Raw genomic sequence first — 22,554 nt, 5'->3', positions numbered from 1 at the left:
TGTGTAGCTGAATGATGTCCATCCTGATGATCTTGTTGAGCTCATTCCGACTTAACCCCAAGAAGGGGGGGGGGGAGTAGGGAGGGAGTCCAAGCTATACTGTAAAGGTGGAAGGCGGTCCATGTGCATACCACATAGCTGTATCCATGTGCTAGTCTGGACATACCAACATTGTGTCACCTTGTGATGCAAGCTGTCTGGACGATACTAGCGCAAGTCTAGATTATCTGTGCCTAGAGAAGGCTCCATAGCCTATGTATGAAAGTGACCATGTGAAAGAGGGTCTCAACTATGATCAGTGGGGCTCCCATCTCCACCTGAACTATCTCATGTGGTACTGATGATTTACTCCTAATCATGTGGCAAATGATCATCACTAGTGGTCTCTCCATCTGCTCCCACCCATCATAAAACTCCCCTCCACTCGAGGTTGGCTGCTCTGCTAGAGATCCACTCCTCCGCCTGTGAGAGACTCAGCACCCAAATGGGAGCGCCGTACAAAAGCGTTGGCGTAACCACCATGTCAAATAACCAGAGCTTCGTCCGAGGCTTATGAAACTTCATGTGTGCACACTGGCTCTCCAGGGCTCCGAGTGCAACATACCCTCTAGTCAATCTGTCCGCCGCCACCCTCCTCATGGTAAAGCACAGTCCAACAAAAGTGACCCCAAGTAGACATATCTCCTGACTCTCTGCACTGTCTCCTCACCATAGGTGAACTCAGGCAACCGGTCAGCCAACTGCTGAGAGGTGTTAAACAGCATTACCTTGGTCTTCCCAATGTTCACTGTAAGATCCCTATCCTGGCAGAAGGTCTGTAATGCATCCAGGTGTCTCTGCAACCCTTCTGGTGTATCTGAGATAAGTACAATGTCTTCGGCATAGAGCAACAGAGGGATCAGCACTCCTCCCAAGCCAACTCCCAAGTCCTTCTAGTCTATCAACGTAGTCGAGGATCTCATCAATGCATCAATGTACAGCCCGGAGAGAGAGAGAGAGAGAGAGAGAGAGAGAGAGAGAGAGAGAGAGAAAGACCTTCTCGGGGCTGTAATCGAGTGTGCTAAGACACAGAGCTTTGTTCATCCTACATGTCTCGTGTGGAGAGTTCAATACATGATATTATAACCGTAATAAAAATTCATATATTTAATAAGCAAACTATTATATTCAATAAAATTGCACACCCGAATAACACATTCATTACTATCCATCATGCCGGCACCGGGGGGGGGGGGGGGGGGGGGGGTTGCCTGGCAAGCACGCCAACACTACCTACACCCTTATCACAATGTCCAAATGCACATCGCCCTGCCGTGTAGGGAGCTCCCACAAATAATAAATAGATTTGTGATATTTTCATTCGGTTCAAAATGATTTTTCTAGCAACAGTCCATATAATCAATAGTTTTAAAAAACCTGTTTTAAAAAAATACATTTTATCAATAATAAATATTAAATAATAATTAGTAAAAATTTGTGGTCTGTCAACATTATATTTGAGTATAACAAGATATCCCAATACTGAAAAACATAGCAAGTGGAAGTTTTGACTCACCAATGTGAATAGTACTCCCTTCTCCTGTAAGTCATTATGCCTTTCAAATATACTTTAATAAATACAGTGATATTTTTCGACAGAGTAATTGAGCAGGAAGACAAACAGAATGTGTCCTTTCATGAAAACATTGTCCTGGATATTGATGCGTACACTATATTTCGAGTACCAGTGTCAGCATTCCAAGTAATTCTGACTCTTTCCACGTGGTGATGTCCTCACAAAGTTGGTGGAAGATAGTGAATACAAGCGGATCTACCCAAGCTTTATGATGATCTTTAAATTCGAAAAGGGATGGAGGGAATGGAGGAGAAATACAATGGAAATGCATGAAATTCTTAAGCTCAAGCATTACAGGAACTCAAGCGCCCAACTCCCTTGTGTCCAGGCTAGGTAACATGTACGTTCTGACAGCACATGAACTTGGTTCAAGACAAACCACACAAGAACGTTTGTATCCTACCCTAAAAAGCTCATCCAGCCATTCTTGACTTAGGAGTGTTCAAATATCAAGCATATAACAACCATACTCCACAGAAACCAAAAAATCATGCAGACTTACCTGTCAAGCTCTACCACCACTTTAATCATATTCATAATTGGGACTCACCTTGAATATACCTTCATAACCTGCGTAAGACACTTGTTAACGTCTATAATTGTATACACTCCTCTTAATTAACTCTTGTTTGGCGCTCAGTAATCAACAACCATGGAAGAAGACTGCACCCTTTTGGTCTTAGCTTGAAGTTTCTTTTTTCCAAACCAGTATCTGAACCTCTACATTACAAATCAACTGCAGTTACATGCACAGGGAAATTACCATCACATCAAGCTAATGCTCATTCCCACGACGACTGTTCAACATAGCTCAATCAAGGACTCAAATGAAGATGCTGGGAGACCAAAGCTGCAGGTATGGACTTTAGCCTTACTGACTGCAGACTTTTAAAAACTTCTGCATGTAGGGATGGTCATCATGTCAACGACCCCAGGTCCGGGAGCCTCCGAGTGGTATCGTATTAGAGCCAGATTTGAATGACCCTCGACCTCCAAACCCACGACTACGTTGATCACGAAATCCTGCATTGCCCAAAGCTCTATTATATATAATTGATCAGTTATGTCGTTTTAAATAGTAAAGAAAACACTCTCCACAGAAAAACAACATTCAAAAGTAGGTATCAGACAGGTATCATACCTCCACCAAAACTAGACCCTGCCATTCCTTGCAAAGCAGGGTTAATAGGTTGCCCTGCTTCACTTAGAATGCCAATGAGCTCTCTCGCATGCTTTGCATTTGCTGCTGTGAAAAACGTGTACGCAGTACCAGTGGCTCCAGCTCGACCAGTACGCCCAATTCGATGCACATAGTCTTCGCAAGAACCCGGAAAGTCATAGTTGATCACACACTTGATATCTTTGACATCTGTAAATAGTTCGAGAAATTAGTTGATAAAGCATGCCAGAACCGACTCCAAAAGAGATCCAAACCTGCTAGTTTAAGGCCTGTTGACCGTCCAGACACTACACCCAAACATCAGTTTCTAACCAATTCCTACGACCTAACCTCGACATCCTCAACCTTGAACAACACTTCCCCAAAAATTTGGTTCAACAACACTGTGCCAACTTCCTTTACTTCTGCCATGGACAGCATGAGAAGCCCACCTTTGTAGGATAAGAGCCACGCCTCGAAATCAGTCGGGCTGCACATTGAAGCCAGCTCCAAACATGCGGACCACAGCATGGCGGCGGCAGAGGCCACATTCATAACAATAGCACCTAGCACATCCCATGTATCACTGCACCGCCGCCACGCCACAATCTCGCCTTTAGAACGCTGGCCAGCAGCCCGCTGATTTCCATACCTCTTTAATATGGTGCAAATTAGTCTGAAACAGTACTCTGAAGCAACCTTAGAAAGAGCCCACTATCAATGTACATACCCAACCCGCGGGCAGCAACATCAGTTGCTGTCATAATTGGACTTTTTCCTGCCTTGAACTCAGAAAGAACCCAATCACGTTCAGCTTGACTTTTGTCACCATGAATGGATAAAGCTGGCCATCCATCCATGCGCAGTTGCCTGGTCACTTGATCACACCCTCGCTTGGTCTCCATGAAGATCAATAATCGACTTCCATCCATTATTTCTTCTAGAAGCTTGATCAGCCTAAAACAACCCTCATTAGACTGGTTAGAATCCATTGCAGATACACCGAAAATAAGCAAATGCCTGCCACCGACTCATGATTCATGTTTTCAGGAACAGTAGGTTTAAAGCATAGCCAGTGCCAGTAGAAGTGATTTCAATAGTATGCTGATTCCATGCCCACCTAAAATTGATAAGCTCCAATCAACTGCAGACTTACTTTAAATACTTCTCCTGCTCGGAGACAACATCTACAATTTGTCGAATGGCATGGTTGGCCTTCAGGTCAGTTGAACCAATGATGACCTATTAAAGATCACAGCCGGTCATAACAGTAATAGAAATCTATACACTATGTGCTTTCAGTTATTGGATAACGAAGCAACAAGTGTTACCTTGTAAGGATTATGTAGAGATTGCCTGGCCAGGAACTCAACCTCTTTCGGCCAAGTTGCACTCCAATACAAGGTTTGTCTGTCTGGTCGTATCTGCAAGAAATACCATTTTCCGATCAAAAGCCACATATTGGCAGCGCAATAACCACTTACCAATGAACGACACAATTGGAACCCCAACATTTGAACACCATGTAGACTGCTCAATATGGACCTGTGAAACAATTTTTCGGATCTGTGGTTCGAATCCCATATCCAACATCCTATCAGCTTCATCGAGAACAAGATAAGTCACCCTCCGTAAATTTGTTTGCCTAGCCTCAAGCATGTCAATCAGTCTCCCTGGAGTTGCAATCACTATTTCCACACCTGCAAAGAGCAATAATACATATTAAGACCTGAAAGGCTTGCAAATAGCAGCCAAAAAGACACACTGTGGTGAAAAGACCCAAGTCTGACAGACCTTTCTGAAGATCTCGAATTTGTGGGCCCTTTGGAGCCCCTCCGTAAATACACGTGTTCTTGATCTTCGACGATGCCCCAAACTTTGTGGCTTCCTGCTGAATTTGAACCGCAAGCTCTCTTGTGGGCGCAAGGACCAGAACGATCGGCCCATCTCCAGGAGCTGGCCAAAAAAAAAACAAAACAAAAAAAAAAACAAAGGCTATCCATAAGCGCTTGCGCACACGCGCGCACACACACACACACACACACACACATACATATATGTGCCAATAAAAAGTTCAGGGTATTCTGAAACTTGACAAAAAAACAAAATGTGATCTTGACTCCATGTGAGTCTACTCACAAAGCGGACATAAAAAGCCTGCTCACAAAAAACAATAATCATTGCTATGCTACGTTTTCTGAATAACAATAGTTTGTCCTAAGCATTGGTTACATATACTCTAGCGATATGAGAGAGGAGGAACCTTTGTCGCAGTGCATATTAACCTTCACGAGCTCAATACTTAGTCTCGTTATTACCTAGATAGCTTAGGTTCTAAAATAGACATCAACTTCGTATACACTTAGTCAACACCTTTTTTATGAGGATGTTTTGTCTTACAAACCTACACTACACATACGACACATACTAAAAGCTGATGACGCTAGAGTGTCTTTCATGCTACATCCTTACTTAGCCAAGTCCAATATTCAATTCTGGTTACACAACCTAAGAATTAAGAAATAGGCTAACTGATATCAGCTAGGCTAAGGGTTAGGGTTAAAGGCTAGCCCAAAATTAACGTTAGGGTTTCATCAGGCTTCGGGGCTAATAGGAGCTTGGGCGTGGGGCTAGCAAAGATGAAGTCTAGATGGCCTTGCATCAAGTACCTCGATGACTACCAATAATGGTCGTGCATGTCATGGAGTAGCTCTGCACAAAATGTTTTCAACACACAGAGTTGATCTTTGTAAAAGAGCCAACCATCCCGTATGATGAAGTAATGTCACCAATTGGCCGACCATTTGGTCCATTCCTAACTTTTGCGTCTCGTTCACTTGAGGCCAGGCCGGTGTCTCATGTGAAGAGGCCAGTATTTTGCTGACATGGACGGGAGCCAGGACTGGTGCCACCCGTGTGTTAGCAGGATGGTGTCGTATGGACGGGAGCCAGAACAGTGCCACCCGTGTATGACCTGGACTGTGTTCGATCCATGGGACTGTCACGCCATGGAAGAGCCAGTATTCGTGCCGTGTTTTACCTATGGGACTGTCACACCTAGGGAAACTCGTGCCTGGAACTGTGTCTTACCTATGGGACTGTCACTCCATAGGAAGACCAGGTTTTTATGTAATAAATGTCGTGCCAGTTTTGTGCCGACAAATATTTTGTACATGTTCCATGAACGGGAGATATGTCCATGTTACTTTTGCACATGCACACATATTTTGCATGCTTGAAACTGTTTTCGCATGACATGTATTCGTGTGTTTGCCTGCTTGACGTGTTACTTACTGAGCGGGGACGCCTGCCAGTGAGTCGTGAAGTGTGCTCTGTATTCTGACGAGTTTCAGTGCATGTGAACAGGTGGTAAGTATATGGTACATGTTGTTTTAATATTTAAAATTCTAACCCTTTGATTTATAAGGTTAGGGGATTCACACTTATTTAAAAGTGGGCACCCCCTTTGGGCACCCACTTTGGGGCCAAGGTGGGGAGCCCCACTTTTAAGTGAGTGTGGGGGTGGGCATGGTCACCAACCCCCACTAGTCCCCCACATGCATGCCTAGAATTTACTAAGGCTAACTTCACTTTAATTTATTAAAAAAGAAATCTCTCTTTCAAGCGTGGGATAAAAAAATCGCTTCTCCCTGGCGTGGCTTCATCACCCTTCGTAAGCTTCTTGGCGGCTGGAGATTTGCTACGCCTGCTGCTGGGGTGTTTATGCTGCTGCTGCCTACACCAACCTCTCTACAGGCGGGCTACGAACTGCACAGCAGGAGACTGCCTATGCTGCTGCTCTCCACAGGCGGCTGCTCATCTCCTACAGGCAGCTGGCTGCGCCTGACCCTCTACAGGCGACTGAACCTGTCCCCAGGTGGCTGTCTTCCACCTTTGCTCTGCCAGCTGCGCCTGCCCCTCTACAGGCGGCTGAACCCTGCTGCTGGTGGCTGCGTTGAAATCCGCAAGGTACTACTCATGCTGCTGCTGCCTGCGCCAACATCTCTACAGGCGGTTGAATGTGTTGCTGGCTGCGCCTACTACCCTAGGCAACTGCTGAAACCTGTCCTTCACAAGGCTATGTTGTGGCTGCTCTGAGACGTGGACTCTCTACAGGCTGCGCTGCCTTTCTTCTTCACTGTTTTCAGACGTGGCCACATCCACCAGGACTATTGTGGCTGCTCTCACAGGCGGCTGTGGTCTCTCGTGGTGGTGCTTGTTTTGTTAGTTCTACACGAGACTGCTCCTTCATCAACAAGGGTGGTTTCATCTTCCTCATTCCGCAAGATTTGGTCTTTTATCAACCAACTACAAGTAAGTGATTTTCAGATTTGAGTAAAGCATTTAAATGTTTAAATCTGGTAAAAGATTCGTCCCGCTCGGCCTACACCCGTTCGGTGCCGGGTTGTCCAAGCTATATGGGCGAACCTCGGTCCAAAGGTGCTGAGATCGGGAGAGCCAGGCGTTAGTACGAGAGCGCCTGTCTGTGCGTGGTCTCGGAACACCAGTGTGGTGCTCTCCGCGGAGTCCAGTGAAAGCACAGGACCGTAGTGATTGGACCACACTAGTGGTCGTTCTGCTCCGAGTTTTTCTACATCGAAATTCGAGCTATTTGTTTAGTACTGTTTTCATATGTACATGGACATGATCTGGTTCTCAGAACCCATGGAGCATTGTATTCTTTAAATACTCCCAATAAATATATCATATATTGAGGGGGGGGTCGGCCCGTTCCGGCCCCAGTGCTGGTGTCCATCTTTCCATTTCTGTTCATTTAAATTTCAAGTTGTTTTAAGTTGTCCATTTCATATTTGTGGTTTTAAAGTTGTGCTATTAAACGTGTAGGTGTCCAACTGAGTCTTTCCCACTTGACGGGATCGGTTTCATTGGTATCAGAGCACGGTTGTTTCCCTCTTCCTAGTGGGGAAACGAACCTGTGTATTGGACATCCCGCTTTTAGCAAACTTTGAACACAATGGACAGCCAAGGCAACCCTTTGGAAGTACCAAATTCGAGGGGTCTCTCTAGTGCTTCTCGTGGGTCTGATGCCCTGCGAGGTAGATACAAGCCTCTTGAAAGGGTTCTTGATAGTGAATCCAAAGGTCAACTGTCTCCAGGAAAGACAGTTATGCTTGAACAAGACCCTGATGCTATGAGGGCTGAAATGGAACATATGAGAAAACTTTTGCAGGCTCAAGAGCAAGAATTGAAGTTTTTGCATGAAGATCCTCATCTGCAAAGTGCTATTGAAGCCAGGAAGGCTGATGCTATGGTTGATGTAACCTTTGAATCTATGGCTCGTGAAGTGGGCAAGAAACCAAGGGAATTGGCACTTGCCTATCTCCTTCGCAAAGGTGATATCAAAGAGGGGGATGACGGAGAGCTAAAATTCAGAAATCCACCTCGTTTAAAGCATGGAGATCCTGCATCCCAGAGGCTGAAATCTTATATGCAAAAGGAAGAGGTGACTGTCACCTCTCGTCATGCATCCTCTCCCCAAGGCACTAAGCCTGACAGAAATATGTATGCCAGTGCTCATGGAGGGCACGAAAGTCACATGCATGCAAGATATGTATCTCATGGTGACAGGTCTGCTTCCAGGAAAGTTTTGCCTTCTGAGTTGTCTCATGGAGAGACCATGCCATATGCAGGTAAGTCACATGCATCTGAGCTTCGAGTTCGTGGAGCACATGCCACCGTGCCCCATGAAGCTTCTATGACGGCCCATGGAGCCCATGCAGACAGGGCTACCCCGTTGGATAAGGGGAAAAGAAAAAGAGAGGACCATGAGCCTCATGCCAGGAAGCTCAAGGAGTTCAAAGCAGGTGATAAATCTGTCAAATTTGATGTCTTTCATGGTGAACATGATGCTTCTAAGGTGCTAGCGTTTGTGGCACAGTTCGACATTGCTTTTAGCGATGAAGACTTTACAGAAAAGTCGAAGGTGCGCCATGCTAGTATGTTTTTGAAAGGCACTGCTGCCCATTGGTGGATCACCGAAAAGATCACCAAGGATCCCATCTCTACTTGGAAGGAATTCAAAGACAGATTTTATGCTCAGTTCCTGCCACCCAATGCAGAGCAAACTCTCACTCAAAAGTGGGACAGGCTGGAACAAAAAGATAATGAGAGTGTGCAACAGTATGTGAACAAATTTTGGAAAGTGTTGCTGGAAGTGACTCCCTTCATGCTAATCTCTGAGGAGGAAAGAAAGAGGAAATTTCGTTCTGGATTGCAACCTGCTTATAGATCGGGTATTGAATTGCACCCAAAACATACGTTGCAACAACTCACAGCTTCTGCCCTTGCTACAGAGCAATTGGTGCTCAAGATCAAGCAAGATCAAGGAGGTTCCAAGGCAAAGGACAAGGCTGCCCCAAATCAGCAAAAGGGTGGACAGCCACCTAAAAAGAACTTCCGGGAGCCTTACAAGGGTGGTAAAGCTGAAAACAACCCATCTAAAGAACAGGGCCCAAGAAAGAACAAATTTGGATTAACCCCGGAGCAAAGAGAGCAATATGCTAAGGATGGAAAATGCTTTTCTTGTGGTAGCAAAGACCACATGTTTCGGCAATGCCCAGATCGCAAACCAAAGCACGAGGACAAGCATACCAAAGCAAATGTTCATGCAGTTCCTGATGTGCAAGGTAATACAGGTCATGATGCTAAAGAGAGAATGGTTTGCAAGGCATGGGGGCAAGTTAAGGATCAGCCCGCACTCTTCATGTTTGATGACTGTGCAACTGACAATTTCATCTCTATGCAAATGGCAGCTGCATTGGGAATTGAGGTTGAAAGTATGGGACCTCAGATTGAAGCCGAAGCTGCATTTATTGGCAAAGAGGTGCAGGTTACCCCTTTGATTGGGAAGTTGCGTATTCATATTCAGGGCTATCTGGATAATGAGCATTTTTTAGTTGCTCCTTTGAATGGATGTGATGTATTGTTGGGCAAGCCGTGGCATCATAGGCTTGAGCCCCGCAAAGACTACAAGTCCAATATGATTTCTTTTATGCATAAAGGCCGCATGCACTTTATTGATGCTGGCAAAGAAGGGGATTCCATCCCAGTTGTATCACACATCCAAATTAATAAAGCAATGAAAAAGAGTCTTTCAGCGTACTTGATTTTTGTGCGTGATAGTCTTGTGCCAAATCATCAAAGTGTGGATGCTATGTCTAATGATAAGCTGAATTTTCTTAATGCATTCAAAGACTGTTTTGCTGACTCATTGCCAGGTGAACTACCTCCCCAAAGGCCCGAAGATCATTGCATAGATCTTGTGCCAGGTAGTTCTCCACCTAACAAACCCGCATACCGAGTGAGTGCTGCACAACAAGAAGAAATTATGAAGCAGGTTAACGAGCTTTTAGAGAAAGGATTGGTTCAGCCCAGTTCCTCACCTTACTGCTCTCCTGTGCTTCTTGTTCAAAAGAAGGACGGATCATTCCGTATGTGTGTGGACTATAGAGCTTTGAACAAGCTTACCATCAAGAACAGATTTCCTATTCCACGTATTGATGATATCTTGGATAAGCTTGATGGCTCAGCTTGCTTTAGCAGACTTGATTTGAAGAGTGGTTATCACCAGATCCGAGTGGTGCCACAAGATGTCCATAAGACTGCATTCAGGACAGCCTTCGGATTATATGAATTCTTGGTAATGCCTTTTGGTCTCACCAATGCTCCTGCTACTTTTAATCGTATGATGGATAGGATATTCCGACCCCATCGTAAGTTTACAGGAGTCTTCTTTGATGATATCTTGGTTTTCTCCAAGAATGAGCAGGAACACAGAACTCATTTGGTCACAGTGTTCGAAGAGTTGCGAAAGCACAAACTTTTCGTCAATGCCAAGAAAAGTGAGTTTTTCCTTTCAGAGATTCATTATCTGGGACATATTGTATCCAAGGATGGAGTTACAATGGATCCTGCAAAGATAGAGACTATTCGGAATTGGCCCGAATTGCAAAACGTACATCAAGTACGTAGTTTTCTGGGATTATGTTCGTATTACAGGCGTTTCATAAGGCACTTTGCTATGATTGCAACTCCTCTACATGATCTCACGAAGAAGAAAACTGTTTTCAAATGGACTTCAAAGGAACAGGATGCTTTCTTGCAGCTCAAGCATGCGATCATATGTGGTCCAGTATTGATTGTTCCTGACTTGCACAAGTCATTCGTGGTTGAATGTGATGCTTGTGGTGATTGCATAGGAGCTGTCCTAAATCAAGAAGGGCATGCAGTTGCATACGAGAGCCGTCGTTTGCATGATGCTGAGCTTCATATGGATATCTATGAGAAAGAGCTCTTGGCTGTAATTCACGCCTTAAAGATTTGGAAACACTACCTTCTTGGGGCTGAATTTGTGGTCAAGACAGATCATCAAAGCTTGAGATACTTTTTATCTCAAACCAAGCTTTCAGAGAAGCAAATGAGAATGGCGAATTTTCTTTCCATGTTTCATTTTCAGATTGTGCATACTCCAGGAAAGAAAAATGTAGTGGCCGATGCACTATCTAGGAGGCCTTATATTGCTGCAGTCTCAGTGGCCTCTCATGGCGATCTATCTGCTATGAGAGATTTGTATCATTTGGATGCTGATTTTTGCCATATATGGACTGATTTGATGGCTGGTCATTCACATGCCTCTTATGTTATCAATGAGGGTTATCTCATGAAGGATAATTGCCTATGTGTGGTGAAGGATTTGCGTCCAAAGGTTATGGACGAATGTCATGCTCCACCTTATGCTGGTCATAGAGGTATTATGCCTACTACTCGCATGATTCAGAGGTATTTCTTTTGGCCAAGCATGCGTAAGGATATTGAGGCTTATGTGCGTGCATGTATTACTTGCCAAAAGGTGAAATTTGACAGGCAAAAGCCTCCAGGTTTGCTTCAGCCATTGCCTATTCCCTCGCAACCTTGGGAAAGTATTACGATGGATTTTATTATGGACTTGCCTAGATCCCAGCATGGGAATGATGCTATTTGGACTATTGTGGACAGGTTTAGCAAGCAAGCTCACTTCTTGCCCGTCAAGAAAACCATTAAAGCTGATCATATGGTAAAGCTTTTTCTTGCTAATATTTTCAAGCATCATGGTATGCCTAAATCCATTGTTGGGGATAGAGATCCCAGGACTACAAGCCTATTTTGGAGGGCTTTGTTTGATAATATGGGTACTAAGCTTGAGTTTTCATCAGCTTATCATCCCCAAACGGATGGCCAAAGTGAAGCTGCGAATTCAGCTGTGTTGGATTTATTGAAGTGTTATGTGGCAGATCAAAAGAGTGCATGGGAGAAGTATCTTCCACTTGTTGAGTTTGCCTACAACAATACAATCCATGCTTCCACAAGAAAGGCTCCATTTGAGGTTGTTTATGGCAGAGTGGTCTTGCCACCCATCCTTCGTACCAAGGATGAGATTTTTGCTGCTGATGAATATGTTCGTGACTTGGATGTTGCCTTTGGTCAAGTGCGGACAGCCATTGCAAGATCTCAGGATAAGCATAAAAAGGCTGCTGACAAGCATAGAAGGGACATGGAAGTCAAAGAAGGTGATTGGGTATTGCTGAAATTTGAGAAGGCTAGGCTTCGGAAGAGGCCAGGACGAGAAGGATCATATCCTAAGCTTTCTCCTCGCTATTATGGACCCTTCAAGGTGATTCACAAAATCAATGACGTGTCCTACAGACTTGCTCTACCTAGTCATTGGAAGATTCACAATGCTTTTCATGTGAGTCTATTTCGGAAATATGTGGGGCCAGATCCTGATGAGCCTGTCACAGAAGATCCGCCAGAAATTGAAGAGCTTGAGGAGATCCTCCAGCCAGAACAGATTGTATTTCACAAGGAGCGAAAGCTACCTGCAGGAAAGCTTTCCAGGAGATACCTTGTGAAGTTTAAAAATTATTTGCCTATTGATGCCAAGTGGGTAAATGAGGATTATTTTGCAGATTATCCACAATTGTTGCAGGCATATCTTGAGGCTTTTAAGTTGAGGTCAACTCTTTAGAAGCCCGGGGGGATGTCACCAATTGGCCGACCATTTGGTCCATTCCTAACTTTTGCGTCTCGTTCACTTGAGGCCAGGCCGGTGTCTCATGTGAAGAGGCCAGTATTTTGCTGACATGGACGGGAGCCAAGACTGGTGCCACCCGTGTGTTAGCAGGATGGTGTCGTATGGACGGGAGCCAGAACAGTGCCACCCGTGTATGACCTGGACTGTGTTCGATCCATGGGACTGTCACGCCATGGAAGAGCCAGTATTCGTGCCGTGTTTTACCTATGGGACTGTCACACCTAGGGAAACTCGTGCCTGGAACTGTGTCTTACCTATGGGACTGTCACTCCATAGGAAGACCAGGTTTTTATGTAATAAATGTCGTGCCAGTTTTGTGCCGACAAATATTTTGTACATGTTCCATGAAAGGGAGATATGTCCATGTTACTTTTGCACATGCACACATATTTTGCATGCTTGAAACTGTTTTCGCATGACATGTATTCGTGTGTTTGCCTGCTTGACGTGTTACTTACTGAGCGGGGACGCCTGCCAGTGAGTCGTGAAGTGTGCTCTGTATTCTGACGAGTTTCAGTGCATGTGAACAGGTGGTAAGTATATGGTACATGTTGTTTTAATATTTAAAATTCTAACCCTTTGATTTATAAGGTTAGGGGATTCACACTTATTTAAAAGTGGGCACCCCCTTTGGGCACCCACTTTGGGGCCAAGGTGGGGAGCCCCACTTTTAAGTGAGTGTGGGGGTGGGCATGGTCACCAACCCCCACTAGTCCCCCACATGCATGCCTAGAATTTACTAAGGCTAACTTCACTTTAATTTATTAAAAAAGAAATCTCTCTTTCAAGCGTGGGATAAAAAAATCGCTTCTCCCTGGCGTGGCTTCATCACCCTTCGTAAGCTTCTTGGCGGCTGGAGATTTGCTACGCCTGCTGCTGGGGTGTTTATGCTGCTGCTGCCTACACCAACCTCTCTACAGGCGGGCTACGAACTGCACAGCAGGAGACTGCCTATGCTGCTGCTCTCCACAGGCGGCTGCTCATCTCCTACAGGCAGCTGGCTGCGCCTGACCCTCTACAGGCGACTGAACCTGTCCCCAGGTGGCTGTCTTCCACCTTTGCTCTGCCAGCTGCGCCTGCCCCTCTACAGGCGGCTGAACCCTGCTGCTGGTGGCTGCGTTGAAATCCGCAAGGTACTACTCATGCTGCTGCTGCCTGCGCCAACATCTCTACAGGCGGTTGAATGTGTTGCTGGCTGCGCCTACTACCCTAGGCAACTGCTGAAACCTGTCCTTCACAAGGCTATGTTGTGGCTGCTCTGAGACGTGGACTCTCTACAGGCTGCGCTGCCTTTCTTCTTCACTGTTTTCAGACGTGGCCACATCCACCAGGACTATTGTGGCTGCTCTCACAGGCGGCTGTGGTCTCTCGTGGTGGTGCTTGTTTTGTTAGTTCTACACGAGACTGCTCCTTCATCAACAAGGGTGGTTTCATCTTCCTCATTCCGCAAGATTTGGTCTTTTATCAACCAACTACAAGTAAGTGATTTTCAGATTTGAGTAAAGCATTTAAATGTTTAAATCTGGTAAAAGATTCGTCCCGCTCGGCCTACACCCGTTCGGTGCCGGGTTGTCCAAGCTATATGGGCGAACCTCGGTCCAAAGGTGCTGAGATCGGGAGAGCCAGGCGTTAGTACGAGAGCGCCTGTCTGTGCGTGGTCTCGGAACACCAGTGTGGTGCTCTCCGCGGAGTCCAGTGAAAGCACAGGACCGTAGTGATTGGACCACACTAGTGGTCGTTCTGCTCCGAGTTTTTCTACATCGAAATTCGAGCTATTTGTTTAGTACTGTTTTCATATGTACATGGACATGATCTGGTTCTCAGAACCCATGGAGCATTGTATTCTTTAAATACTCCCAATAAATATATCATATATTGAGGGGGGGGTCGGCCCGTTCCGGCCCCAGTGCTGGTGTCCATCTTTCCATTTCTGTTCATTTAAATTTCAAGTTGTTTTAAGTTGTCCATTTCATATTTGTGGTTTTAAAGTTGTGCTATTAAACGTGTAGGTGTCCAACTGAGTCTTTCCCACTTGACGGGATCGGTTTCAAGTAACATGGTCATGTGGCTTCCAATGCATGTGCCAAACTCCTCGGAGTCGATGTACTTGTGCTCCATGTCCTCTAGTCAACACCCATCAAGCATGCTAAATTGCTGGAAAATATGGACAGTGTTGGCGTTCACTCCATTGTGCACTAGGCATGGTTTGCAACCATTTAAGCATAGTTGTTTCTCGTACCGGTACGAACCCATTCGTACCATACGGTTCGTACGGTACAATTTTTTTTCTCCCCTTCCCTGCCCCCACCTTGAGAAAAAAATTCCAAATGCTAAAAAAAATTTAGAAATCTTGCTTAACGAAGATCCCAAATGCCCGCAATACTTCGCAACTTTCGTGTCCACTGAGTATTCCATATGGGGTTGCTGAGAGACCTAAAACATCGGGCAAGGTAGACTGGTAGTGTACACATGATTGGTAGAATGAGAGAATCTTGCTACATCACTTGGAGATCCCTAGTATAGGTAGGCTAGACAGTGAGATCCTCAAGTTACAAGTTATGTACGAGGGAGAAGATTTGGACATGGCCATTTTGATCTAGAGAGGAGTCCCTAAACCTATCACCCTAGATGCACTGCTCGTGCAAGGACGGTCCCTTAGTCATAAACGCTACACTCGGAGACCTTTGGTATTGCATTCGGAGACCTTTGGTATTGCATTACCCATGCAGGTTCTTTTTTGGAGACAATTGGGAGATCCAACTCGGAGAGACACATCTCCATGTTCTGGTTCCTCAAGCACTGTAGACTCCCCCCCCCCCCCCCCCCCAACCTTCCCTCACATTCAAGCTTGAAGCTCCATAGTTTGTAAGTGTTCTTTTTTTTTAAACGTATTTTATCGTACGGTATCCGAAAATTTCATATAGTACCAAAAATTCCCATACAGTATAGTATTTTCGTACCATGACAACTATGGTCTACTTATTATCAGAGTTGTTGACTCGGGATATGGATATAATTTGTTTCTTCATACAGTTGGCTCTTGTGCCCGTATCTGACTTCGAATCATAAATCTAGAATTATGTAATACTATTGATGGACAATGGATCTGCTATATTTGAAGGATATTTCAATGGTATCAAGCTTATACAGTTGCGGACAACTATCTTATAAGACAAGAGGGGATGTCACCAATTTTGTCCTCTCACCAGTCTTGAACAATGTTTCACACACTATCTGGAACCAAGGTGTGAACGGGGATTTTTCACAAAAGAAAACTAGAGCATTTTACTGGCATGGTTTGACCTAAAAGATGGCCACACAGCATGGCACCATGGGATTTTTGTCAATAAAGTGACTTATAAGTCGGTGTGTTCACATTATTAAAGACAGGCTGGACATATGATATTTTGGACATGACACGTGGACAAAAGGAGGCACCTAGATGAAACTTGGGCATCAAGCCAAGAAAAGCATAAAAGTTGATATTTTTGGGTAAAACTTGGAGTACAAGCCAAGAAAAGCTTTAAATTGATATATTTGGACAAATTCAACTATTTTTGGGCCAACCCGGTTATTTTTGGCAAAAGGAGAAAAGCACAGCTATTTTGGGGCTGGTCGACTCCTTTAAAAGCAGGAGGAAGCATGCGCATGAGAAGAGGGTGGCAAGCAGTAGATAAAAACGTTTTCTTCTCTCTTCCTCTCCAGAGCAATTGGCCGTACAGTGGGCAGCAATGCAGCTTCTCTCTCTTCCCCTTGCGTTAGCCGTATAGTGGACAGCCTTCTCCTCTCTTTGGTGCAAACTATGCAGCAGCTAGGCAACACCTCCTTTCTCTTTTCAGGTGACCGAACAGTGGTACAACAGTCGGTTTTTGCCACTCTCTACATGTTGTAGAGTGGTACAACAGTGAGTAAAGAAATACCGCAAGGGACGCCACTGCGTTTTGGGGCCAATCGGTGTCCTTGTACTATTTGCAGGAGCACTCTAGCTCCCCCTGTTTGTTTCCTTTTCTAGGTTCCCATGGGTAATTTAGTGTTTTGTGTGCCAGTGTTTGTTTCACCGCCCGTCAGATTTCTAAAGGCCGGTTTCATGGTTCCATCACCGAGATATCGTCTACTTTCTCAAGGAGGCGAGCCCGTGGTTGTCACATCAAAAGCTTCTACATGAGGAAAGTGAAAAGGCAATGCAGGAGACAGTGCAGGATTATGAGTCTTTGCCTATATGAGGTGAAGAGCAAAAGCTAAAGATGAAGCTCAGGAGAGAAGACACCAAGGACAGGAAGTAGTCAACCAGGAACAAGAAGCAGTTGAAGTGTTATGGCACAAAACATGGATTGAAGGCTATGGCTTTCGACATTTTTGTCACCAATGGTATCTTCACAGAGGCTTCATGGGTTCGGAAGGCAACTTCTTTCTATGTTTGGCAGTGGTGATCTACTATGCTTCATTGGGGACTTGTGCTTACCACTTGGGTGGAGTGCAAGCAGGTTTTGGGTGCCTGTGGATGTATCAGATGAGGCTCAGATGGAAGCAGAGGAACTTGATGAGGTTCTTATTCCAGAGCAAATACTGGCACATAAAGAGGAACAAGGTAAAGTTTCCAGTCACTATCTTGTGAAGTTTAAAGAACTATTCACCAATGGATGCGAAGTGGATGGAGGAGAGTGACTTAGCAGGTTCACCTTAGGTATTGCAGCTTTATCTTGATGCCTTTGAGTTGGAGCAGACTTTTGCTACGGCTCATTCAGGTTCAACAGAGCTGGGGTCTGGAGCATTACCTGATGCTCAAGAGGGGGGTAGCACCTCCGCTTCCTTGTTACAAACAGGCTCAGTTTTCATCTAGGAGTCGCTTGGTGACATCTTCGTATTCACCCGAGGTACTGAGGCTGACAGTACATCTGCTTATGGGACTTCTATGATATTGTGTACTAGTCACATGAGATGATGCTATTTCTGGAGTTGGTCTCCTTTGGAATGGCATGATTTGGTTTAGCTTAAAGTCTGCAGCAACCTGAGCTAACACTTCGAGACTCTATGAAGGGCATAAGTCTTGCAAGCAGTCCTAGAGTTGGTTTGGTTTGGTTCATATATGGATTGAACTCTATCTGTGCATGTATTTATACACTTTCCGAGGTATTATTGTATTCTAGTGCCATTGGATCCTGGTACCATTGGGGATACATGGGTAATACTCTGGATGTGTCAGGATGAGATGCATGTATGTTGGTATGATACACCAAGTACTTTATTATGTTCATGGATGCATCATTGAGTGTGACTCCTGTGGGATAGCCATAAGACATATGTGGGAAGTACTTACTGGATGTACAGTTTAGATGCATTGAGTGCTTTCATATGCTCATGTTATACCATCAGTCTCATGGGTCCTGCGGGATATACATGGGTGTAAGGCTTGCGTGCAACCCTAAGATTGATATTTTGGAGTAGGTAGAGCATCTTGAGGAGCATATTGTTTGCAAATGCATATATGTGTCATGCATATGTTTGTCATATGTTGAATGATGCATGGTTTTGTTTTTGGCTAACACAAATTACGTGTTTCCACTTGGTTTTAGACTTTTGCTACAGGTTCTGAAGGAACAAGTAAGAGTTGCTTGTCACTTCGATGTGACAGTGTGGCCTTATTGTTCAGAATGATTGTTTCATCACCCAAATGCACTGGAGGGGCATTGCTTTGGTCATATGGGAAATCTTTTGGATGCTTACTGTGTTATTGAGTGCAATCGGGGACGCTTGCTATTTTTCGAGAGGGGGATATGTTACGACCCTCTGTTTTTCCCTCTGGACAACAAGCAGGTGGGCACGGACACGGGCATGAAATGGACAGTGTGGATAGGCATCAGTTGGATATGAAAAAGAAAATTCATAAGTGTGACTAGCCCAAGTGTGAAAGGGAACAAAAAAAGGGACTTTAAAATTTATAAGGTTTTTAAACCTTTGATGATTTAAAATATTAATATATTTTTAAGCATGCATTTTGCCGATTGCTTTTGGCGTTTTTGAAAAGCGATCGCCTCTTTAAAAAGGTGAAGGGTGGGACTACAGTGTGACAACGCACGCATCCTTTTGAGCAAGTCGCCGTGTGAAATCGTAGTCGTCGTGTGGTCGTCGCAGGCAATCGTACTTGGATGGTATATTTGTCATGGAAACTGGACATTGGTTTTTCGAGAAGAAACAGGACTTTGGTATCGAGGAAACAGGCCTATGCTTTATGGGATACAGGTCTTTGGTTTATCAGATACAGGTCTTTGGTTTCATGTGGAAAGCATGTCTCTGGATTCATGTGAACAGGTTCTAGCTTTCTCGAGGTTACATGCAAGCTGTGACTATAGGAAGTACATGTGGTTTGGTACAGCCCTACTGCTGTTTGGGAAAGGGTTTGTGAGATCCATGGTACAGATGGAGAAGACCTTTTCAAGCAGGGAGGTGCTGTACAGGTGTTCCTTCTCTATGGAATGCTTTGCTATAATAACAAGAGTTCTTATTTGGAAGTCTTGGGTGAAAAGCTTCAAGGAATCCTATTGGTAGAGGATTCTACAAGTTGTACTTTGTACTCATATTTGATCAAGTAAAGAAATACCGCAAGGGGCGCCACTGTGTTTTGGGGCCAATCGGTGTCCTTGTACTATTTGCATGGGCACTCTAGCTCCCCCTGTTTGTTTCCTTTTCCAGGTCCCCATGGGTGATGAAGTGTTTTGTGTGCGAGTGTTTGTTTCACCGCCCGTCAGATTTCTGAAGGCCGGTTTCATAAGCATTGATGTAAACGCAGATTTAAACCCCTAATGTAAGCGCTGATGATAGGCTGATGTAAGGAATGATGTAAGCGCTGATGATAGTTGTCCCATGGTGTGGCCTGTAGCAGAGAGTGGGCTGCTGTCCCGAGATGTGGCCACATGATAAAACCCTGAGGTGCTGTCCTGTCAGGCGATGATGAAGCAATGTGATGTAGAGCCCAGCAGAAGCAGCAAATGGCACCGGATATGTGCAATGATGTGGTACGGAGTGGTGAATGATGAGGCAAAGCTATATATACAGTGGGGGACTGCTGGTCGGCCAGCAGAAAAGACACAAAAATACTAAATGAAACCAATAAATGTCCAGAAACTTCCCTTTTTAGGGCTGGACAAAAAGCTGTTTTCACACTTTGTGCAGGTTTGGGTACTGTAGATTAGATAGCCCTTTCTGAGATTGGATGGCAGAGGATAAACCTAGGGTTTATCTTGCAAAGTAGCAGAGTACCAAAGAAGTTGCCCGAGGAAGACTCGTTCAGCAGATATGTGTACAGATGTGCATATACATAGCGTGATGGATATGTTATGCAGATGTGTGATATACACAGCGTGGGGCTCACCTAGGTACTCTAGCCCAAGCAATACAGGGTACTCAGCATGCATAACAGCCACTTGCAACTCGCAAGCAATGTACCCAAAATGGTTTCAGCTTTGGAGGCGAACAGGCTTTGAAAGTTGCCTATCAACACCAGAAATGCTTGACAGCAAACACAAGCAAAAGTAGCTTCTCTTCCTAAAATTTCTTGCAACGAGGAAATTGCGATCCTGTTTAATTTGACAAATTTCAACCATTTAACTGAACTAGGTGTCTACTGGACTGAAACGCCTCTCTCGGCCACACTGCTTGCAAAATGTGGATCTCTGTTAGCAAACTTCCAGTTCATCTGCAACCTAGATCACGAAACGGATGAAACCCTTGCATGACAAACAGCTTGAACTTTTGATATGGCCAAATGAATGACTTTCCCAAAGAAAAGCCTCCATTTCAGAGAGAACAAACTTTTCCCTTTGTAAACTTTTAGATTTTATAGCAATTTCCACCACCATATTTGCATTGTATTTACCATCACACTACACTGCAGTTTTGATAAACAATAATCACTGACATTACTTAAAATATTTCTCTTTTTTTTAATTCAATATTGAGAAAGCTTAAATTGTGGCAGATTCTTACCGAGAAATGGCTGTGCGTTGACATGGACAATCGCAGGCAAAAGATAAGCAAGTGTCTTCCCAGACCCAGTCTCGGCAAGCCCAATAAGGTCCCTTCCTTTCAAAGCCATGGGCCAACCCTGCGCTTGGATGGGGGTGGGCTCTGTGAAACCAGCCCTCAAAACCTCTTGAAGGACGTAATCTGAATCAGACAATGAAAAAGGGTTGGATCCAGAGAAATGACTTCAATCTATGGGCAATCTTTGACAGTAGTAATGTTGTGCAAGATGTGCTTGTATGCAAGTATGCATATATGAATTGACTAATGGATGGATAGAAAGATGGATGTGAAAACTATTACCTGGAAAGGATGCTTCGTCAAAAGAGCGGACCGGTTTTGGTATGTCACGACCTTCTACCGTGATCTGCCTTCGCCTTCTGTAGGCCGAGACATCCTCTTCAGTCATGGCGGCCACTGCTGGATGCTCCACATAAAAGTTCTTCTCAAACGGTATCAGACCATCAAATTCCTCTTTTGGCAGCACAACACTGTCAAGATCCCGCTTGGAGCTTGTGAAATCTCTGTCACCCCAGCCGCCTCCTCTTCCGCTGCCATTACTCCAGCTACCCCCATCATTTCTGCCTCCTCCAAAACGACCGCCAGCAGGGCCCCTCCCTCCAGACCCAAATCTTCCTCCAAAATCACTGCAAAAAAACAAAACAAATGAAGAAACAACGTGAAGCGAAGTAAGACTAGGCGTGCTTTAGCTGTTTTTGCAAATTAGGTTTCCTGTAGTTTAGGATATCCGAAAACACAGACGATTAGCTGCCCTGTTAGGGTTTCTGTAAAAGCAAACTTTCGCACAGGCCGCTTCGCTAGGGTGTCATCAAAAGCAGAGTGTAAGGGTTTCTACAAACGATATAAAGGTTTGTGCAAAGAAGACAGTTAGGGTTTCATGGAGACTGTTAAGGTCGCACAAGTGATAGAATTAGGAAGATTTCGTACCTCCTCCTGTCCCGAAAGGTGTTGAGGTCACCGAGTCTGCCATCAAAGCGATTCATGTTTCGAAGCCCTTGCAAAAGGTGCTATGTCTCTCTGCTTCTCAAAGCACCTGCGGGCTTTGCAAACTTGCTTCGGAAAGAACCACCGTCCCAACCTTGCCCGTCCATCCCATGACTTTAGGAGGTCCCTTTCACACTAGTGTCCGGAAACAATTGGTCCTCTCTTATGTTGGAGACTATGAGCCTTGGAGGGAAAAGGCTTACTGAGATTATTGGATCAAAGATCCAAAGGTTGAGATTTTTTTTGTCATTTTGGTTTTTGAAAATTAGTGGTTTGGTCTAGATGTGTTTTGATGGATGGCTATTGAAAGTGATTGCAAGTCAATTTGTGTAGGTACAGTTTTTATTTTCAATGTGAGTGGATACTAAAATTTAGATTCGAACCTAAAACCTCCACTTTGGGAGGCATGAGCGCTACCACTTGTTTCCAATAAAAACACTACAAAGTGGCACAACACCTTTTTGGAAATGGGTATTTACAACTTCTTTGTTTCATTAAATGAAACCTATGTATACAGATCAACACCCATATTTTGACATTAATAAAATGTAGTAGGATTCATGGAGACACCCTCTTGTACATAACCTTTGTGACAAGAACAGAAAAAAAACTCTATAAGGAGCTTGCCACTGCTATGGGGGTAGAGAGAGAGAGAGAGATTAGCAT

General features: G+C 44.6%; 1 protein-coding gene across 2 annotated transcripts; it reads right to left on the bottom strand.

Moving 5' to 3' along the window:
• Nucleotides 1–2,154: 2,154 nt before the first annotated feature.
• On the bottom strand, nt 2,155–21,989 carry LOC147609139 (DEAD-box ATP-dependent RNA helicase 20-like). 2 transcript variants are annotated; one of them, XM_086788726.1, is made up of 10 exons: nt 21,832–21,989; nt 21,187–21,530; nt 20,848–21,027; nt 4,569–4,730; nt 4,320–4,474; nt 4,106–4,198; nt 3,931–4,016; nt 3,505–3,731; nt 2,757–2,984; nt 2,155–2,638 (listed from the first exon to the last, which is right to left on the bottom strand). In XM_086788726.1, the coding sequence occupies exons 1-10, from the start codon at nt 21,885–21,887 to the stop codon at nt 2,538–2,540; spliced, it is 1,632 nt and encodes a 543-aa protein (XP_086644852.1). In that variant the 5' UTR covers nt 21,888–21,989; the 3' UTR covers nt 2,155–2,537. The 2 variants fall into 2 exon arrangements, 1 of the variants encoding a protein (XP_086644852.1); XR_015264398.1 differs by lacking the exon at nt 2,155–2,638 and adding an exon at nt 3,227–3,360 and having other exon boundaries at nt 2,847–2,984.
• Nucleotides 21,990–22,554: the final 565 nt, after the last annotated feature.

This window comes from Cibotium barometz, chromosome 52 (genome assembly GCF_041138505.1).
Source record: "Cibotium barometz isolate CiBa-2024 chromosome 52, ASM4113850v1, whole genome shotgun sequence".
In the NCBI taxonomy this organism is placed as follows: Eukaryota; Viridiplantae; Streptophyta; class Polypodiopsida; order Cyatheales; family Cibotiaceae; genus Cibotium; species Cibotium barometz.
The sequence above is the reverse complement of the archived record's forward strand: the minus strand, read 5'-3'. Positions and strand labels throughout refer to the sequence as shown.

Bases quoted from the DNA above. Each gene is read 5' to 3' on its own strand.
- LOC147609139 (XM_086788726.1), bottom strand. From the start codon at position 21,887: ATGAATCGCTTTGATGGCAGACTCGGTGACCTCAACACCTTTCGGGAC. The intron at 4,475-4,568 runs GTCTGTCAGACT...TGCTCTTTGCAG, and splicing joins AATTCGAGATCTTCAGAAAG to GTGTGGAAATAGTGATTGCA. The intron at 3,732-3,930 runs GTAAGTCTGCAG...GGGTTGTTTTAG, and splicing joins GAGCAGGAGAAGTATTTAAA to GCTGATCAAGCTTCTAGAAG.